Source organism: Rattus norvegicus, chromosome 2, assembly GCF_021556685.1.
Source record: "Rattus norvegicus strain SHRSP/BbbUtx chromosome 2, alternate assembly SHRSP_T2T, whole genome shotgun sequence".
Taxonomy (NCBI): Eukaryota; Metazoa; Chordata; class Mammalia; order Rodentia; family Muridae; genus Rattus; species Rattus norvegicus.
In genome coordinates, this window is record NC_141535.1 from 212,567,821 (window position 1) to 212,584,504 (window position 16,684).

The window sequence follows — 16,684 nt, forward strand, 5'->3', positions numbered from 1 at the left end:
CAGCCTACAGGGACAGAGATAAGTGACATGGACTACAACCTTTGAGCTACTAGCCTAGGTAAATCTTAGATTAAAGGTTAAGTCAGAAGTTTGTCATACTATCAGACAGCTGACTAGCACATGCAGTAACCTTTATAGGTTCTGTTTGTCTGAAAATGTATTTCATTTTCAATCTTTATTTGTAATGGTGCTGGAGATTGAACCCTGGGCCCACAACTTCAAGGCAGGCACTGTCCCCCTGAGTGATATAGGTAACCATGCGCAAATGAGCATTTACATGACTTCCAGGTAGTTTTCCTCAGCTCTTTGAAGAGAGTACTCCTACTTCCACAGAACGCACGGGATTTTTCTTCCTAGCAGCAATTTGTCCTTTCTCTAGTTGGTTTTTTTTTTATTAACATTTTCTATTTTTTTTAGTGTTAGTGACACAACAAAGAAATAAAAACCTTAAAGCTTTTTCACAGAAATATTAACTTCAAAATAAATATGTTGATGAACTTAAAAGTAAAACTGTTTCCTTGACTTCTTTTGTGTGCTTGTTGATTGATTTATTGAGACAGGGTTTCTCTGTGTACCCTGGCTGTCCTGAAACTCACTGTGTAGACCAGTATGTCCTTGAACCCAGAGATCTACTTGCCTCTGCCTCTTAACCATTGGGAATAAAGGCATGCAGTACCACCACCACCACCACCAATATTTTGGCTTTTTAAAGAAAATACAAAAAAAAAAACTTTTAAGTATTTGAAACATAAAAAGATTGGGCAAAATTTTCTGAATTTGTGCTTCAAAAAAAATACTGTAAAGATAATGAAAAGAATTCCCAGAATAGGTAAAAATATTTAGACACCCTGATAAGGTCTTATATTCAGAATATGTAGAGATCTTTAGCCTTTTCTAAAAAAAAAACAAAAGGGGCTGGGGATTTAGCTCAGTGGTAGAGCGCTTGCCTAGGAAGCGCAAGGCCCTGGGTTCGATCTCCAGCTCCGAAAAAAAAGAACCAAAAAAAACAAACAAACAAAAAAAAAAAAACAAAACAAGCCCCTGGGTAGCCAAGGAGACTGTTAAGAGATGTTCAACATTATTATTATCAGGGAAACGCAGGTTAAACTATAGTGAGATGTCACTAATGAAAAATGTAAAGACCGACAACAGCAAGTGTTAATGTATACATGATGCAGACGTATCTCTGATGTTGGTAAGACTGGGACTATCTCTGGAAATTACCCAGGCATTTCTTTTACTGTTTGTTTGAGACACAATCTTGTTATAGCTTAAACTGGCCTGGGTCCTCCTGTGTAAGTACTACAAGTACTGAGGTTGCACATCACGTACTACCATGCCTGGCTTTGGCATGTCTAGTAAAGTCAAGTGTACATTTAGTGTATATTATTCCACCCCTAGACATTATCCTCTCCTAGACAGTTCTTCAGACTAAAGACCTCAGTCTCTCACTGGCTATTTTGGCCAGAAATAGTCCTCACCGTACTCCCGTCGTGCAGTGACCCTCCTCCAGATAGCAGAGAGAACAAGATAGAACTCTGTAAAACTTAAACTGAAAAGTAACAGCCCTCAATTGTCATAGGGTTTTTCGCTAAGCCTAGCCTGTGTCAAGAGCTTGAAGACTTTTGTCTTCAAGTTCCACAAATGAGTAGGAACTCGTATTCTTGTTTTTCACTTTTATGTCACTCCTAAAGATAGGCTGTTTTCTCATGGCATATGTGTGAAAACCAGAGACTACAATTCTCCAGGTAAAAAACAAAAACCAAAAAACCCACCTTACTTAGTAAGCATGACTAGTGTTTCGTATACCTGGCTCCAAGGGGAACGAAGAGGAGCTACTTAATGTAGAAGTAATGCATCCATATGATTTTTAGGAAAATAAATTTTATTTAAAAGTGAAGAAAAATAGGTTTGATGAACCATTTTCTTCTTGCATCCAACACTAATTCTTTTACCCCCTCCTCTATCCCTTTTGTAACCGCTCAACATATTCTAGTTCTCTATCTTTCATCAGCAAAACTAAAACTAAAACACCTCAGCCGGGTGCGGTGGCCCATGCATCCAAATACTTGTGAGGCAGAGGTAGATCTATTTCTGTGAGTTCTGGACCTACATAGTGAGTTCTAGGACAGCCAGGGCTATGTAGAGAGAGATCTTGGCCCAACGAAACAAAAGAAAAAGGGGAAAAAAAAACTTTGATTCTGGCCAGTCTCTACATAGTTAAAAAACAAAACTTTTCTCCCTCTCCACAATTTATTTCACTTTTTTTAAAAAAAGCATACTTATCTCGAGATATTTTAGTTAAATCAGTTTTCTAATGATTCTCTGAGAACCTCGGTGCATTTAACATACACCCTTGTATCCCAATCAAATATCGAAATCTCATTTATTAAATTATTAAAATACTCATTATTAAAATACTGTTTTCTCAAAGGACTAAATAAAATCTCCCTTTGGCTTCCTTTAGTAAAGACTCACGTCAAAGATCTCACAACTACTGCACAGGTTGAGACGGATGGAAAGGAGAATAAATGAGACTTCCCATTTTGTGTTAAACGGCGAGGAAGACCTCTACCGCTGCGGTGCGCACAGCGGAGACGCTCAAAACTAGAAGCGGATCGGGTCTAGTGCACCCGGCTGACCCGCTCTAGCCCTACGGTGGAGATGTCTGTGTAGAACTGCAGCAGAGCCGGAAAAGGAACGATTCTTCTGAGCCGCGGTTTCCGCGGGGAAACCTAATCCAGGCCCTGGTCTGACGTACTTCCGAAGCGTCGGAACAGAGGAAGCTACGCTGACTGCGGGGAATACGGAGTCGCAAACATGGTGGTCACTAGGTCTGGGTCCAGGATCCAAGAAAGTTCCCAACGGAAGGTGAGATGGGTCCCGGGTTCTCCCGGTCTCCTCGCCAGTAGGCAGAGCAGCTCGGGGGTGCGGAGGAGAGGGAGGAGGAACCCAGCCGTGAGCGCGTGGTACTGCATCCGGCCGGTTCAGAACTTGTTTGGGCCCCGGGGTTCTTTTAGGGCCCTTGTGAGTCCGTAGCTCGCCTTGGGCAAATGAGGCCTTTTAAGTTTACTGTTTGAGACAATACCAAGGAAGGGTAATTCCAGTCACCTCGACCGAGCCTAGTTTTGGGGATGGGAAGGAGCATCGTTTTCACGTGGAGAGACTGGCAATGGCCCAGCACTAACTCCTCCGGCATATGAAGGCGTGGTCTCTCTCAGAGCCTCTGATTGTCTTCGGGTGCTATGCTCTTTAGATTGTGTGGTAAGGGATCTAGAGCAGCCCTTTCCTGTATGTAAAAATCCAGACAAACAGGATTACTTTGCACACTCCTAAACACGTGTTCAATTAGTACTTAACTCCCTCGCTCCCTGAGCCTCTGTAAATGATTTAAAAATTTCCCCCTCGTTCTTTTTTTTTTTTTTTTTTTTTTTTTTTTGGTTCTTTTTTTTTTTTTGGAGCTGGGGACCGAACCCAGGACCTTGCGCTTCCTAGGCAAGCGCTCTACCACTGAGCTAAATCCCCAACCCCTCCCCCTCGTTCTTTAAGTGGAGAAAGTTCTCTTTTTAGTTCTGCTTTCTGAAGCCTAGGATGAGGCAAGTAAAAAAATAGGTATTTTATCGTGAGTTTGGCTTTGATTAGTACCTTCTAAAGTGTTGCTCCCTAGGCCATGCCACCTCTGCTCTTGTCCCTGCCCTATCTAAACTATATCGTATTTGTTATTGGTTTTCAGAGGTCTGTTCCTCGGAGAATTGGAACACATCCAGAAAGCAAAAAAGAATCGGGATCGAAAGGCAGCACTGCTGGATCGCAGTCTGCTGAGGAGCAGAACTCAGCCCTCTCTGGCAGCAGGAACAGCAGAACCGCAGGCCCAGCGGAGATCACTGTACTGATTTCTGATGGAGAGGCCTCTGAAACGGAGTCTCATGCTTCTGGGGTTTCTTCTGTGTTAGAGGTCCAAGAGCCCATTATAAGAGTAACTAGGAAACGTCAGGTTGTAATTGTGCCCACCCCGAAGTCCAGTGTTAGGAAAAGGCAGAAAGTAATCCCTCAACTCCCTCAACATGAATCTGGGGATGAAGGAGCTGTTTCTGAAGCAGAGTCTCATGTTTCAGGGGTTTCTATGGTTGTACCTTCCACAGAAAGAAGAACCAGAAATAAGGCTAAATCTCAAAGAGATTCAAGCCAAGAATCATATTCGGAAACTATATCTGATGCTGAGTGGTCCTGCTCAGGCATTTCATCATTGGAGAGTGCACCGAGGAGAACAGGCAGGAATGTGCAGAAGAAATTAGAGTTCCAAGCTGAGAAAAAAGATACTGAGATTACACCAGGAAATAAAAAGCCAATCGTGGGTCCGTCTGTGGATTCAGAGGACTCAGAAGCTAAACAGCCCTCTCAGTTGTCATCGGCAAGACTGCGGTCTCAGATAAATATGCCGACTATTTCTGATAGTGAAACGTATAATAATGACTTTGACGATTCCATTCACAGAAATTCAGGGGAAAAACTGACAACCCAAAACCAAAATTTGCATATCCAAGAGGAAAAACAAGCCGATGTTGTATCTCTTACAGAAGTCATAAAGAATTGTAAGAATCTGGATGAGGAGGACCCCAAAGTAATAGAGGAAAAAGTAGTTAATGAGGAAGATTCCCAGCTGAGTCTTTCCAAAGCTCAAGACTCCAGCCCTCAGCAGTCAGTGTCTCTGAAGCATTCAAGCATCCCACGTAAAGCCACATCCCAGGCTTCAAGTCCAGAGCAGGAGGCTGTAATGAAATCACTAGAGCACAAGTTTGCAGTTGTGAAAATAGAAAGATGTAATAAAGAGAGAGGGGGCAACGTAGAAAAGAGTGACTTGGCACAGTTCAGTGATTGTGGTAATAGCAACGATGAGCCTGCAAGTGTAGGTGTCAGTGAGGACAAGAGCAGCCAAAGGGATGTCGCTCTTGAACGTGATGCCATGCCATGCAAGTCTGAACTCAGCATGTCTCGGCATACAGATAGTCCTATTCTATTATTTCTTAGCAGTGATGAAAGCCAACAGTCTGACAGCAGTGAGAATGAAAGGGACACTTTGTGTCCTGTTGAAAACAGTGGCCAAAAGGAGGCATCAGCTGAGGACTTGGAAGATCCTGCCTGTGGTAGTGCACTGTTTGTAATCGACAGAACTCCTGGATTGAGTGCTGATAAAAACTTTTACCTGGAAGATAAGACTCCAAGTGAGGCTGCTATTGAGGAAGAAAAGGAAGAAGAAGAAGATGAGGAGGGAGAGGAGGAAAATAGTGAAGACTCATCAGACGGTGATGAGAAGAAGGATGAATCTAGTGATGAGGAAGACTTCCTCAGTAGCACCAAGTCTAAGCTGTAAGTACTACCTTTGAAAGGAAATTGGGAGAGGTTGTGCTGAGGAGCCCGCCTACGGCTGCAGCATAACAAGCGTGCCCTTTACCACAGAGCTAGACCTCAACCCCCAAAATAATTTTTATTAACATACACTATAATAATGTCTCATGTTTTTATATGTGTATGTACTGTATTGAGGTTTTAGTGTCCCTCAGACTCATTCATTGATGTCCCTTTCCCCAGCTCTTTCTACTTTCATGGCTTCTGGGGACACAGGCGGCCCAGTGAGTTTAATGTTTATGGGACTATGGAATAGGGGTTATTTACAAGCTCATGAAGCTTACTAGTGCTATACTATTGAAGAAAATGTCTCTCCCTCCCCCAGTCATCACTAACTGCCTATAGGTCCTCAGGGAGAGGTGGGGCATCATGAGCTCTTGGACATTCCATTACAAAATTCAGACTGTTGAGTTTCATATCATGCACCTCAGTCTCATTCATCTCCCTGTACCCAATATGAAACTCACCAAGATCACTAAAAAGTTAAAGAACAAAAATCCAAAATACTGACTGCTGCAGTCTTGTGCAGGTAATGAATAGCTGCTGTGAGTTCTGGGTGCAGCTACCATGCATACCTGGAAGGCAGTATTCCATGTCACTGCTCCCTGTCTTTCTTCCTCCCTCTTTTACATTCTCTCTGGAAGGGGTGACATAAATGTCCCATTTAGAAATGACCACTTTGAGACAGTTATTCTCAGCACTTTGACCAGTTTTGAGGCTTAGGAGTAACTGTTACCCATTGCCAAAAAGATAAAGGGGGGGAAAAACTGACTCATATATGAGCAGAAACTTCAGCATTTAGAAAGTATTTTTAATGGGTTCAGCATGTCTAGCAAAAATAGTAAATTCCCCACTAGGGTCTGTCACCCACCACAGGTTTGGCTTTACAGTACCAGGTATGAATTTGAGTAAGTGGGTCTCAAAGCCAATTAGCGGTTGGTTATCTCAGTAATAGTACACAAATAGACAGGCATAGCTTCTCTGGCAAGTCAGTAGGTCCCCAGTTGAGTAAGACCAATGATGGCTTTTCTTCCCAGGCAGCCTACATAGTACCTGCCAGCACTGAAAGTTTGCAACAGGAGAGATGTTTCCATCTTAGCCTGTGATAACATTAAGCTGTAGAGTCTGTTCTTGGTGGGCAACTGAGAGTCATGGTAATAGCCTATGTTGTTTTGTCGAGTCTCAAGGACTCCTGTGACCAAAAACGTATAAGATGAACCTGTCCCTGTTGTGGGAGCAGCCTTTATTTCATCCTTTTACTAGTTAAGTTTTTGATATATTTGTCAAGTGGTTGATTTGCCATAAAAGTACAAACAGAAGTTTACTAGTATATACATCAGAATGTGGGTGAGCTCCCCCTGACATCTCCCTTGTATTTATTTATGAGAACTTTGGCAGTTATATTTTTCTCATCAGTGGTAGCCAAAATGTTCTTTGGTAATCTGTTAGGAATCATCTGTGGGAACAGGGGAAATGGCTTAGAGGTAAAAAGCTTGCCCTGCAAGTAAAATAACAGATGAGCCTGTAATGTCAGTGCTCCAGAGGTAGAAATGGCATCTCCAAGCAAGCCAACTAGGTAGACTACCTGAGTCTGTGAGCTCTGGCTTCGAGAGACCAGGCTTAAATATAGAAGGTAGGGATGGTCAGGGAAGATACCCAAAGTCAAACTCTGGATGCACATATGTGCATGCACACCACACACATACACATACAAACTCATAAATGTACAAAAGTAAAAACAAGAGGAACATAATTTTTTATGTTAATTGTAGAAGAATCGAGAAATACAGAAAAATATGAAGAAAATAGTCACCTATAATCCCGTCCATTTTCTGTTGAAAGCTCTAATGTTTGAGGAGTTTTCTTTAGCAGTTGTCTTCTTGTTTAAAACTGCTGTTCCTGAATTAGGCCCTGTTTGGCATTAGCCACTAGAAATGTCGGCAGCCATCTAAGACTTGTCATAATAGGTGCCCTACAGTGGGGGCATACATCAAACCCTGTCTTGGAAAGCAAACAAAAAGGATGCCCTGTCTCGAGGTTGTTCATTGTTGTTAGAGGCCAGCCTACGGTGTCCGGGTGTCTCCGCCCTGTGAGGTCCAGGGACTGACAGGGTCATGTGTTTAGAGATACAGCAGGTCTTTCTGAACTGTGTCCTTCAGTGTGTGAAGTTGAACTGAATTGCTTTTCCGGAAGTTCTTTGTGAAATCCGAGGGTATGTTACATGCTTAATCCCTTTAGAAAATCGTGGGAGTCTGTTAGGACTTCTTCTCTGGTGGTGTTGATTCATTATTTATCCTGGACACTTGTAATGAGACATGTTTATTCAGTGTTTCAGGAACTCATTATAAAGATGTGATGCTCTGTATGCATGTGTGATTTTTAACATGCAATCTTGTTTCCATTTTGTCGTAATTACTTCATCTAAGTGATCTTTTTCTCTTTTAGTTTGAAATTGACAAGTAGCAGCATAGACCCTGGACTAAACATCAAGGAGTTGGGTGGCTTGTATATTAATTTTAATGCAGACAAGCTGCAGCCCCACAAGAAAACACTAAGCCAGATCAAAGAGAAAAAGAAAAACGAGGTAAGCTACATGAACTGTCCCATCTTCAGTCCCTGGAAAATGACTACTTTTCCTAAGGCAAAACATGTATTTTCTTGCCAAGGACCAGCCTTGGCTTGGAAAGGGGCTCTGAGAGAAGGAGTGTCTTAGGGTGGCAGAAACAAACGACTCAAAGTCAGTGGGAAGTCAGTGGGTCTAAGCTGGCAGCGTGTGTTCTGCTTTCCAGATTCCTTTCTCTTATTTCTGCTCTCTTGAGATTTCATCTCTAGACAGCTTTCTCTTGATGTTCTGTGCTCAAGACAGCTCTCAAGAAGCTCCCTCTTGCTATTCTAAAAGGTCTTTGGATAGCTCAACTCTTGCAGATCGTAAACCTAGCCTTTTATTTTACATATCAATCCAGTCAGATTATCCTATGAATCAGCATCCAATGACCCCAGCACCTTAATTCTTAGGCAACAGCAAGTGCACATTTCCTTTTAACCTTGCAAAGGAACTCCGGAGATCTGCCGGCCTCTGTTATGCACTGAAGATAAGCCAGAAATTACCATTTCTGCCACACCTCGTCCTCACCTTGCTCTGTCCCTGGCCGGTCCTAACTAGGAATCTACCTGCCTTTGTAAGCATAAACCGCCAAACAAACAAAGCTCTTGGGGCCAGCTCCCTAACTCCCTTTCTTCCTTTCTTAGTCTTTCTGAAAGCCGGCTTATCGCAGCTGCATTCAGGAAGGCTTCGTGATTCATGCTGCATCCTTATAGTTTGCATGGTTGAGGAATTAGAGTTCTTTTCCAGTCTTTAGGGCAGTCCTGAAGGTCCCAGCATTTACCATTTTGCTGAGACATTAGCCACACCTTCGCCTCCTAGATTCTGATTGTCTTGGAGTCATTAACAGGTCATTCCTTGAAGGTGGAATGTAAAATGTGCTTTGTGCAACCAAGCCTTAGGCGAATCTACATTCTTGGAGGCCCACACCTGCTGGCCCTGTTCTGGGATTAAAACCCTATCATTCTGTCCCTACTAAGGCCAGACCGACATGTTCTGCTCTTTTTCTGTCATTTTAGAAGTTATTCTTTATGAATAGAGTTTTATCTGTAAGAGATGCTACTTGAAATAAATTCAAGAGCAGCATTGTTTTCTTTTTCATCCACTACTTAATCCCAGGAGTCCTATTGTATTTTTTAATTTTGTGTGTATATATGCGGGCACATTTGTACTTTTGGTGTAGGCTGGAGGGCAACATGCAGGAGCCAGGTGTCCCCACCCTATAGGTTCCAGGGATCAAGAGCAAGGCCTTGAGGTTTGACAGGGAGTACCTTAAAATTAAAAGTCACTCAGGAACAGATTAGAGGATTTGCCTATACAAAATGTAAAAGCCCAAGTTTAAATGGGGAGAAAGAGAAAATAATTATTTTGTATTTTCGTAGCTTCTGCAGAAAGCTGTCATCACACCTGATTTTGAAAAAAACTATTGTGTCCCACCATATAGTGAGTCAAAGCATCAGCTTCAGAAACAGCGCAGGGTAAGTTGGGATTTAATATTCAGATTGCTCATATGTGCTTCGTCTTTCTATTTTCAGGTTATGTTATACTGCAACATTTAAGCTTTATCTGTGGATTGGTCCAGAGTTCTCAGATGTTAAGGGCCATAAATGTGGTTCCCTCCGCATGTTTAGCATGGCTTTTTAGGTCTTTGCAGCCAAATGCACATATAGTGATTTGTGTTCAGAAGTGAACCCTGGGGCCTTGCACATGTAAGCATGTGCCCTGTCACTGAGCCATGCCTTGAGCCCTGTAAGTACAGCTTTTGAAAATACACCTCAAACAGTGACAGCCAGCATTCAGGGTCACCGTCCACATCATTGGCTTTTAGATACATTGTTGTATGGCAAATGGAGGAATGGGAGCAAACCTTGTTTTAGTATTTGGACTAATAGACCGGTACAAAAGGTGCTGATACAGAGCACACTGCATGTGGCAGGCACTCAATTTTGGATGAATGAAAATGTTAGGTAGAGTTTTCAAAAGAATCGCACTTTTGTTTGTCTTGGACATAATATAAAGTTCTGGACTTGAGAGTTAAGTAGCTTCTAAGACCCTTAAGACTTCACTGAATGAAAAATAATGCTTATATACCTACCAGCTTCTAAATTGATTTTATACACTACCTCTTTTTTTTTTTTTTTTTTTTTTTGGTTCTTTTTTTTTCGGAGCTGGGGACCGAACCCAGGGCCTTGCGCTTGCTAGGTAAGCGCTCTACCACTGAGCTAAATCCCCAGCCCCTATACACTACCTCTTGTAGGAGCTCTTAGACAAAAAGTGGGAGCCGTGCATTTCTTTCCCTGAAAGTCATACCAGGGAGCCTTCATTTATGAAACTGATGCTCTGCCAAAATGTGTTTTGGATGTTTTGTTTTTTACTTAATTCTTCTTTTTTTAAGTATCCTGGGGGTTAATGCTTACTGTAAAGTTAGTGTTTGAGTTTTGTTTTCTGTAAGACAGTGTCTCACACATCCTAGGTCGGGATTGGGATTACAGGTGCACATTACCGGGTCCATTTCATGCAGTGCTAAGGATCAACCCCGGGGACTTGTGTGTGCTCGGCAAGATCTCTACATCTGAGTCACATTCCTGCCCTTGTAAACTCTCCCCACAGTCCTGTGGTAGCCCATGCTGCTATCTTGAATCCACAATCATCCAACCTCAATCTGTCCCAAGTATTGAGGTCACAGATATACACTACCAATGCCAAGTAATTCACACATTTTCTGTTTTATGATTCTGGGGGATTTTATAGCACAGTAGGCAGTGTGCCTAAGGGGAAATCAGTCTCTATTCTCTTACAAAGTTGAGTGTTTATTTGGGGGGCTGGAGAGATGGCTCGGTGGTCAAGAACACTTGCTGCTCTTAAAGAGGACCAAATTTTGGTTCCCAGCATCCACATCATGTATCTCATAACCACCTGTAACTCCAGCTCAGAAAATCCAAAACTCTTTTCGTCTCCACAGGTACCTGCACACACATGCATGAATACATACATAAAAATAAAATAAATCTTTTTTAAAAAATGTTTTGTTAACACTTGTATTTCAGAAAGAGAGACAAAAAACAGCTGGTAATGGTTGGTTTGGCATGAAAGCTCCGGAACTGACAGACGAACTGAAAAATGACCTCAAAGCCTTAAAGATGAGAGCAAGCATGGACCCAAAGAGGTTTTATAAGAAAAATGACAGAGATGGCTTCCCTAAGTACTTCCAGGTACGATACTTAGTAGTAGTTCTGGTCTGTGGAGAGTAGCTTAGCAATGTTGTGTTTACTGTTAACATAAGGATTACATGTGCACACCAAGCCTGTGGTCTGTGCCTGCTTAGGCTCTGTACTGTCTAGGACACAATTCAGACAGCCGCCATTTTGTAGTGGGTCCTCGATCCAAAGAGGCAACATTAATCACGGCAGCTGGGATCGAGGGTAGTTCTGTTAATTAATTAACAGTCTTTGTGTTCAGGAGTGTGGATGGTACTAACCTAAGAGCAAAAGTCATTCAGATGCAGAGAGAGGAAATTATTCTTTTCCTTTTCCTTTGTAAGGTAGAGAGGCTTGTGGGTGTCTCCCAGTGAACATGCAAATTGACATTTCCACTTTTCTCAACCCTCTTCTGCTCATTCGGGCTATTATAAGTTTCCAAGTGTCTTTTCCTCTGGTTTCATTGTAGCTGGTCTGTATTCTGTAATTTACTTAAATATTTGTTTTCAGGCTGTACTTCTGAGAAACTTAATTCTTAGTGACTTTTGGGGTAATCCATTTATTTCCTTTGTGATGCATCAAAAGAAATGAACCATGTACACCCAAACTAGCTTGCAAACTCCTTATCAAGCCCTTATACTTATAACCTTGACGACACTCAGTACTCACCTGTCTCAGAGTTTGCACTATAAGGAAGACCCCAGACTCGGAGCATGCAAAAACAAATATCCTTTATTCTATAGACACATCCAGGATGTGGGGGTCAACCGTTCTCCAAAATGGCAACCCCAGACAAAGGCATGCAGGCCTCCTTATAGGGAACTGGGGAAACTCTCTAGAAGGATTAAGTAATCTAAAATTTCATTGGTGAATGCTAGGGGATCACAGGTTATCAGTGGTCTACATTCCTATGTCACAAACACTTAGCCATGTGATGAAATAGGGCTGTCCAGAGCAGACGGCCCATTCTGAGACAAGATAACCCCATTCTTGTGGTTATCCCCAAGCTGTTCTTTGGGAGAGGTTTTATGATCTTGTTCTGGATTTTATGATTGTTCCTAAAGTTGGTGCTTTATAGACTCTTTTGAAATCCGGCCTAGTCCTCAAAGTGGAGACAAATGGGGTTTATATTACCCAGTCTCTGCTGTTCTGTGACATTATTCTCCCTTGTTTGCTTGGTGAACTTTGAACTATATAGAGCCAAGTTTAAATGCCATGTTTGTCATTCTTAACTCCTTTAGGTCACTTTGTCTTTAGAGCCATGTATAGTGTTCTGTTCCATGCATGTCATTTGTACTGTAATGTTTTTAGTCTGTCTGGCTCTGCCTTAAGACTGTGACCCTTACTGGCCCAGACTGGGTTGTTTTGGTCCTTGTTTTCCCCATCACCTAAGCAGAGTGCCTGGTGCATAGTGATCAGCCTATGACCGCAGTCAGCTGAATGAACAAATGTAGACCTTTTTTTAAAACAGGTTCTAAGCTGGCAGTGTTGATAAGCTCCAAAATCAAATAGGTGTGTAGAATTTAAGTGTACATCATTTAATTAGAAAGCACAGTTTACAGTATATTGTGCTGTTCATCAGGTTTACTGTTTAGCAGGTTATAAACTTTGGGCATACTGTGCACTCTAATAGGGGAAGTACCAGTGTGCTGGCTAACAAGAGGTTTGGTTTTGCTCTGATAAGATGCTATAATCCTAATACATGTAAAATAGGTTGTGCCTTCTGTTCTCTACAAAAAAGCTTTAGCTCCACACGGAAATGTGGGGCGAGCTAACATCCAGGTACTGCGTGATTTATTTCCTTCCATTTTTCTTAGGTTGGAACCATTGTTGATAATCCAGCCGACTTCTACCATTCACGGATTCCCAAGAAACAGAGGAAAAAGACCATTGTGGAAGAACTGCTGGCTGATTCAGAGTTCAGGAGGTAGTACATTTTATAATATGTATTTTTTTCTTTAAGTACCCAGAAGTTTGTAGGTTCCATTTGGTGGCTATGTTTTTATGAGAATGCCACAACAAAAATAATTTGGTCTTCGGCATGAGGAAGCCAGAGCCTCCTCTCTCTCTCTGCTAGACCACCTGTCATTTAGCCCTTCACCTGCGCTTGCACCCTCGTGGGAACAGAGTGAGGGGCAGTTAGAGCTTTACTGTTCTTGTGAAAATCATTGCTCTTTGTCTGTTAAGGTTTTGGCTTTTGTTTTGAGACAGGGTGTCTCACTATATAGCTCTGGCTGTCCTGGAACTCAGAGATCCACTGCCTCTGCCCCTGCCTCCACTGCTCACTACTACACCTGGCTCTGAAACTCCAGTGCATAGCTGAGTAAAGGAAGTTCAAGGCCAGCCACAGCAAGACACAATCTCAAAACCCAAATAAAGTGAATACAAACTGAGGACAGAGAGCACTGCTGCCCTCAGCCTCCTGACACTTGGTAGCAATGTGGTTTCTACAAGAGGATTCAGTGTAGAGCATTTGGGGATCGAGCCTCCTCCCTAAGCTGTATTAACTGCTAATACCTGATATATTCTATACATCATGCTTTAGGTTAGAGCATAAAGGTTTGTCTTTTCTTTCAGATTTAATCGAAGGAAGTATTCGGAAATCATGGCTGAAAAAGCAGCAAATGCAGAAGGAAAGAAGTTCCGAAAAAAGAAGAAATTTCGCAATTAAAATTTACATAGCATACCATAATATTTTATAGATCTTGATTTGCTGAAGATTATCATATAATTTATATAATATGTGTAAATAGTGATTTCTATTTGGAAATAAAAATTACTGACAGAATCAATTATGTGACCCTTGGAATAAAAGTAGGTGTATGTTTCAGATGATATGTCTGGTTTTAGACTGTTAAAAGGAAAATGAATATCAGCTATTTTAATGTTTGTCCAATTAAAACAAAATCAGTTCTGTTTAAGGAACTTTTGAGGGCTGCTGAGATGGCTCTGCAGTTAACACTGCTCTTCCAGAGCTCCTCAGTTCAGTTCCCTGCAACCACAGTGTGGCTCATGACCATTTGTAGAGGTATCAGGCCACTCTGGCCTGTCTATACATGCAGACAGAGCACTCCTACATTCAAATACCAAGTGCAGAAAGAATGTTTGAAGTAACTCAGTTATAAAAGTGCCAGGATGCAGACACGGCTCATACACACATACATGCCTGGTTCTTCCCGTGTACAAGCTACGCTGTGTGAGTAAAAGTATTCCTGAAGCAGAAACAAAGAACTATGTGAACATCAAACAAGCCTGAAGCAACTGAGGCCTCCTAGGAAAACCGGGTAAAGATGCGAGAGGAGAGTTTTTCTTAGCAACTGGAATGGGATGAATGATTAATTTTGTTCTAAACAAAACAGGATTAAACAGGATTTTCACTGGCTAGTAGGTCAAATGACTCAGTTTACCAGGGCTTAGGTAGGCCCTGGACCTGACCTGCTTTTTGGTACCCAAGGAGTGCTGTCGAGACCTATTGGTGCTTCTTGGCTGTAGCTCTTTTGTGTTATTTATATTTCAGTAACTATTAAGTCAACATTTTACTTTCACTGTTTAGAGTCATAAGCAACCTAGCATCTATGCTTCCTTTATTAAAACAGAAGTATTTGAGTAATACGCGTTGCCTCTGTGATAATGGCAGGCGGGAGGAGAGGGGGAAAAGTTTCTTTACACACTTAGCAGTATACTCTTGGTAAACATTCCTTGACTAAGATTCAAGGGGCAAACTTGCTCTATGATTTTTCTGTCCTGTGAATGCTAGAGGGCCGAATAACTCTGCTTCAAAGCAATAACATTTTTGAGTATTGACTCGTTACATTTCCATTAATACTTTGTCTCCGTTGACTTATTTGACCTTTTGAAAACTTTTTTTATTAGCAACTTATAGTTTGTCTTAACTACCTCAAAGGCCTAATGTGAAGTGATAAGACCATTAGGAGCTGGGCCCTAGTAAATCGAGTCTTTGGGGACAAGTCCTTGCAAGAGGGAATTAAGTCCCTGGCCTCTTTACCTTTTCTTCTTTGCAGCCAAGAGGTGGCTATCTTTGGTTCTGCACATTTCTTTCCTGGTGTGGAATTCTTGCCATGTGACCACATATGACAACCTATGGAACAAAGCCAAAATAAACCTTTCCTCCCTTAAGTTTAATAACAGGGTTATGTTCCATTTAAGTTGTAGCAAAGTAGGGAATGTTGAACAAAATAATTCCATAAAGTAAATGAAATCACCTAAAAATAACTTAGTCACCTATTAACATTCAAAGTTTATTTTAAATCTTCCAAAAGAGCAGTAGTCCAAAGCCTGAGTCTCTCCTTAGAGTTAAGTCTTTCCTTCTTTTCACACCTCCAACTTTTCTTTGTCATGTTCTTCCATTCTGAGAACATTCATCATGTTCTGTCATGTCTACGTACCAACAGTACATCTCCAGCATGTCCCAGGGACCGAAAACTCAACCCATGCGTTATCTGAACTCATCATTATCACACGCTCCAGTATTTTTAATTTTTTTGCTTCCTTGTGTCAGCAGTCACCCTAGCCTAGAAACAGCATGTCTCTGGCAGGCTAGGTAGCTGCTTCTGCTCTCCTGCAGCACTTAGTTTTGGGAAACAGCTCAAGTGTGAATCTTCAGCCATCTCTTCAACCACCAAGCTCATTCCACCTCTCAACATTTTCTTTCTTTTGGGTCTTCAATAGCTTCAGTCCATGGTCTACACTGCAGCCTAGGAATGACACAAAACACATCACATGGTTTCCCAGCTAACGACGATTCCCATGGCCTTTAAATCCATACTCAGCAATGATGTATGAAACATTTGGAATACGGCCCTGGGTGGACTCTTAAAGTGTGTGTGTGGGGGGGGGCTTTGTTCATTTGTTGTTTTGGACAGGGTCTCACTATGCATCTATTGCTGTCCTGGAACTCACTAGACAGACTAGGCTGGCCTCAAGCTCACAGAACCACCAGACTCTGCCACCCAAGGGCTTCGATCAAGGTTCTCTACCACACCCAGCTGCTCCAGTTGTAAATAAGAGAGGTTCAGCAGGTGCTTATCAGCTGGGCTCCTGTGGCTTAGTAATTTAGCAGGAGGGCTTCCAGAGAACCCATTCATCACTGAAGCCTGAATACAGAAGCCAACAAATGCAGAGTGGGGATGAAGCTCAGTTGGTAGCTTGCCCAGCACTCACAAAGCCCTGGATTTCATCACTAACACCACATGAACTGGTTGTACATGCGCTCACAGAGGTAAGAGGATCAAAAACGTAAGTTTGTCCTGCACAGTTTGAGCTCAAGCTGGGCTACATGTCTAGGTAAGTGCAGAGCTTTGGGGAGAGATCATGTCATGAGGTCTCTGAGCTATCTCTGGACGAATCCTCTGATGGACTATTAGATTGTGGAAATGTAGGGCCTTGCTGTGAGCAGGCATTTGGGAACAGGCTTTTGGGACATCTATTATCTTGCTTCTGTTACCTCTGCCCGTTTTCT

At 42.1% G+C, this 16,684-nt stretch overlaps 1 protein-coding gene across 1 annotated transcript; it reads left to right on the top strand.

The window, feature by feature from the left end:
• Positions 1-2,797: 2,797 nt before the first annotated feature.
• On the top strand, positions 2,798-14,817 carry Dnttip2 (deoxynucleotidyltransferase, terminal, interacting protein 2). Its single transcript, NM_001399742.1, is given in 7 exon segments — positions 2,798-2,871; positions 3,734-5,367; positions 7,852-7,990; positions 9,391-9,486; positions 11,056-11,220; positions 13,023-13,132; positions 13,783-14,817. Coding segments are annotated over 7 exon segments (2,289 nt in total). The 5' UTR covers positions 2,798-2,820; the 3' UTR covers positions 13,877-14,817.
• The last annotated feature ends 1,867 nt before the right edge of the window (positions 14,818-16,684 follow it).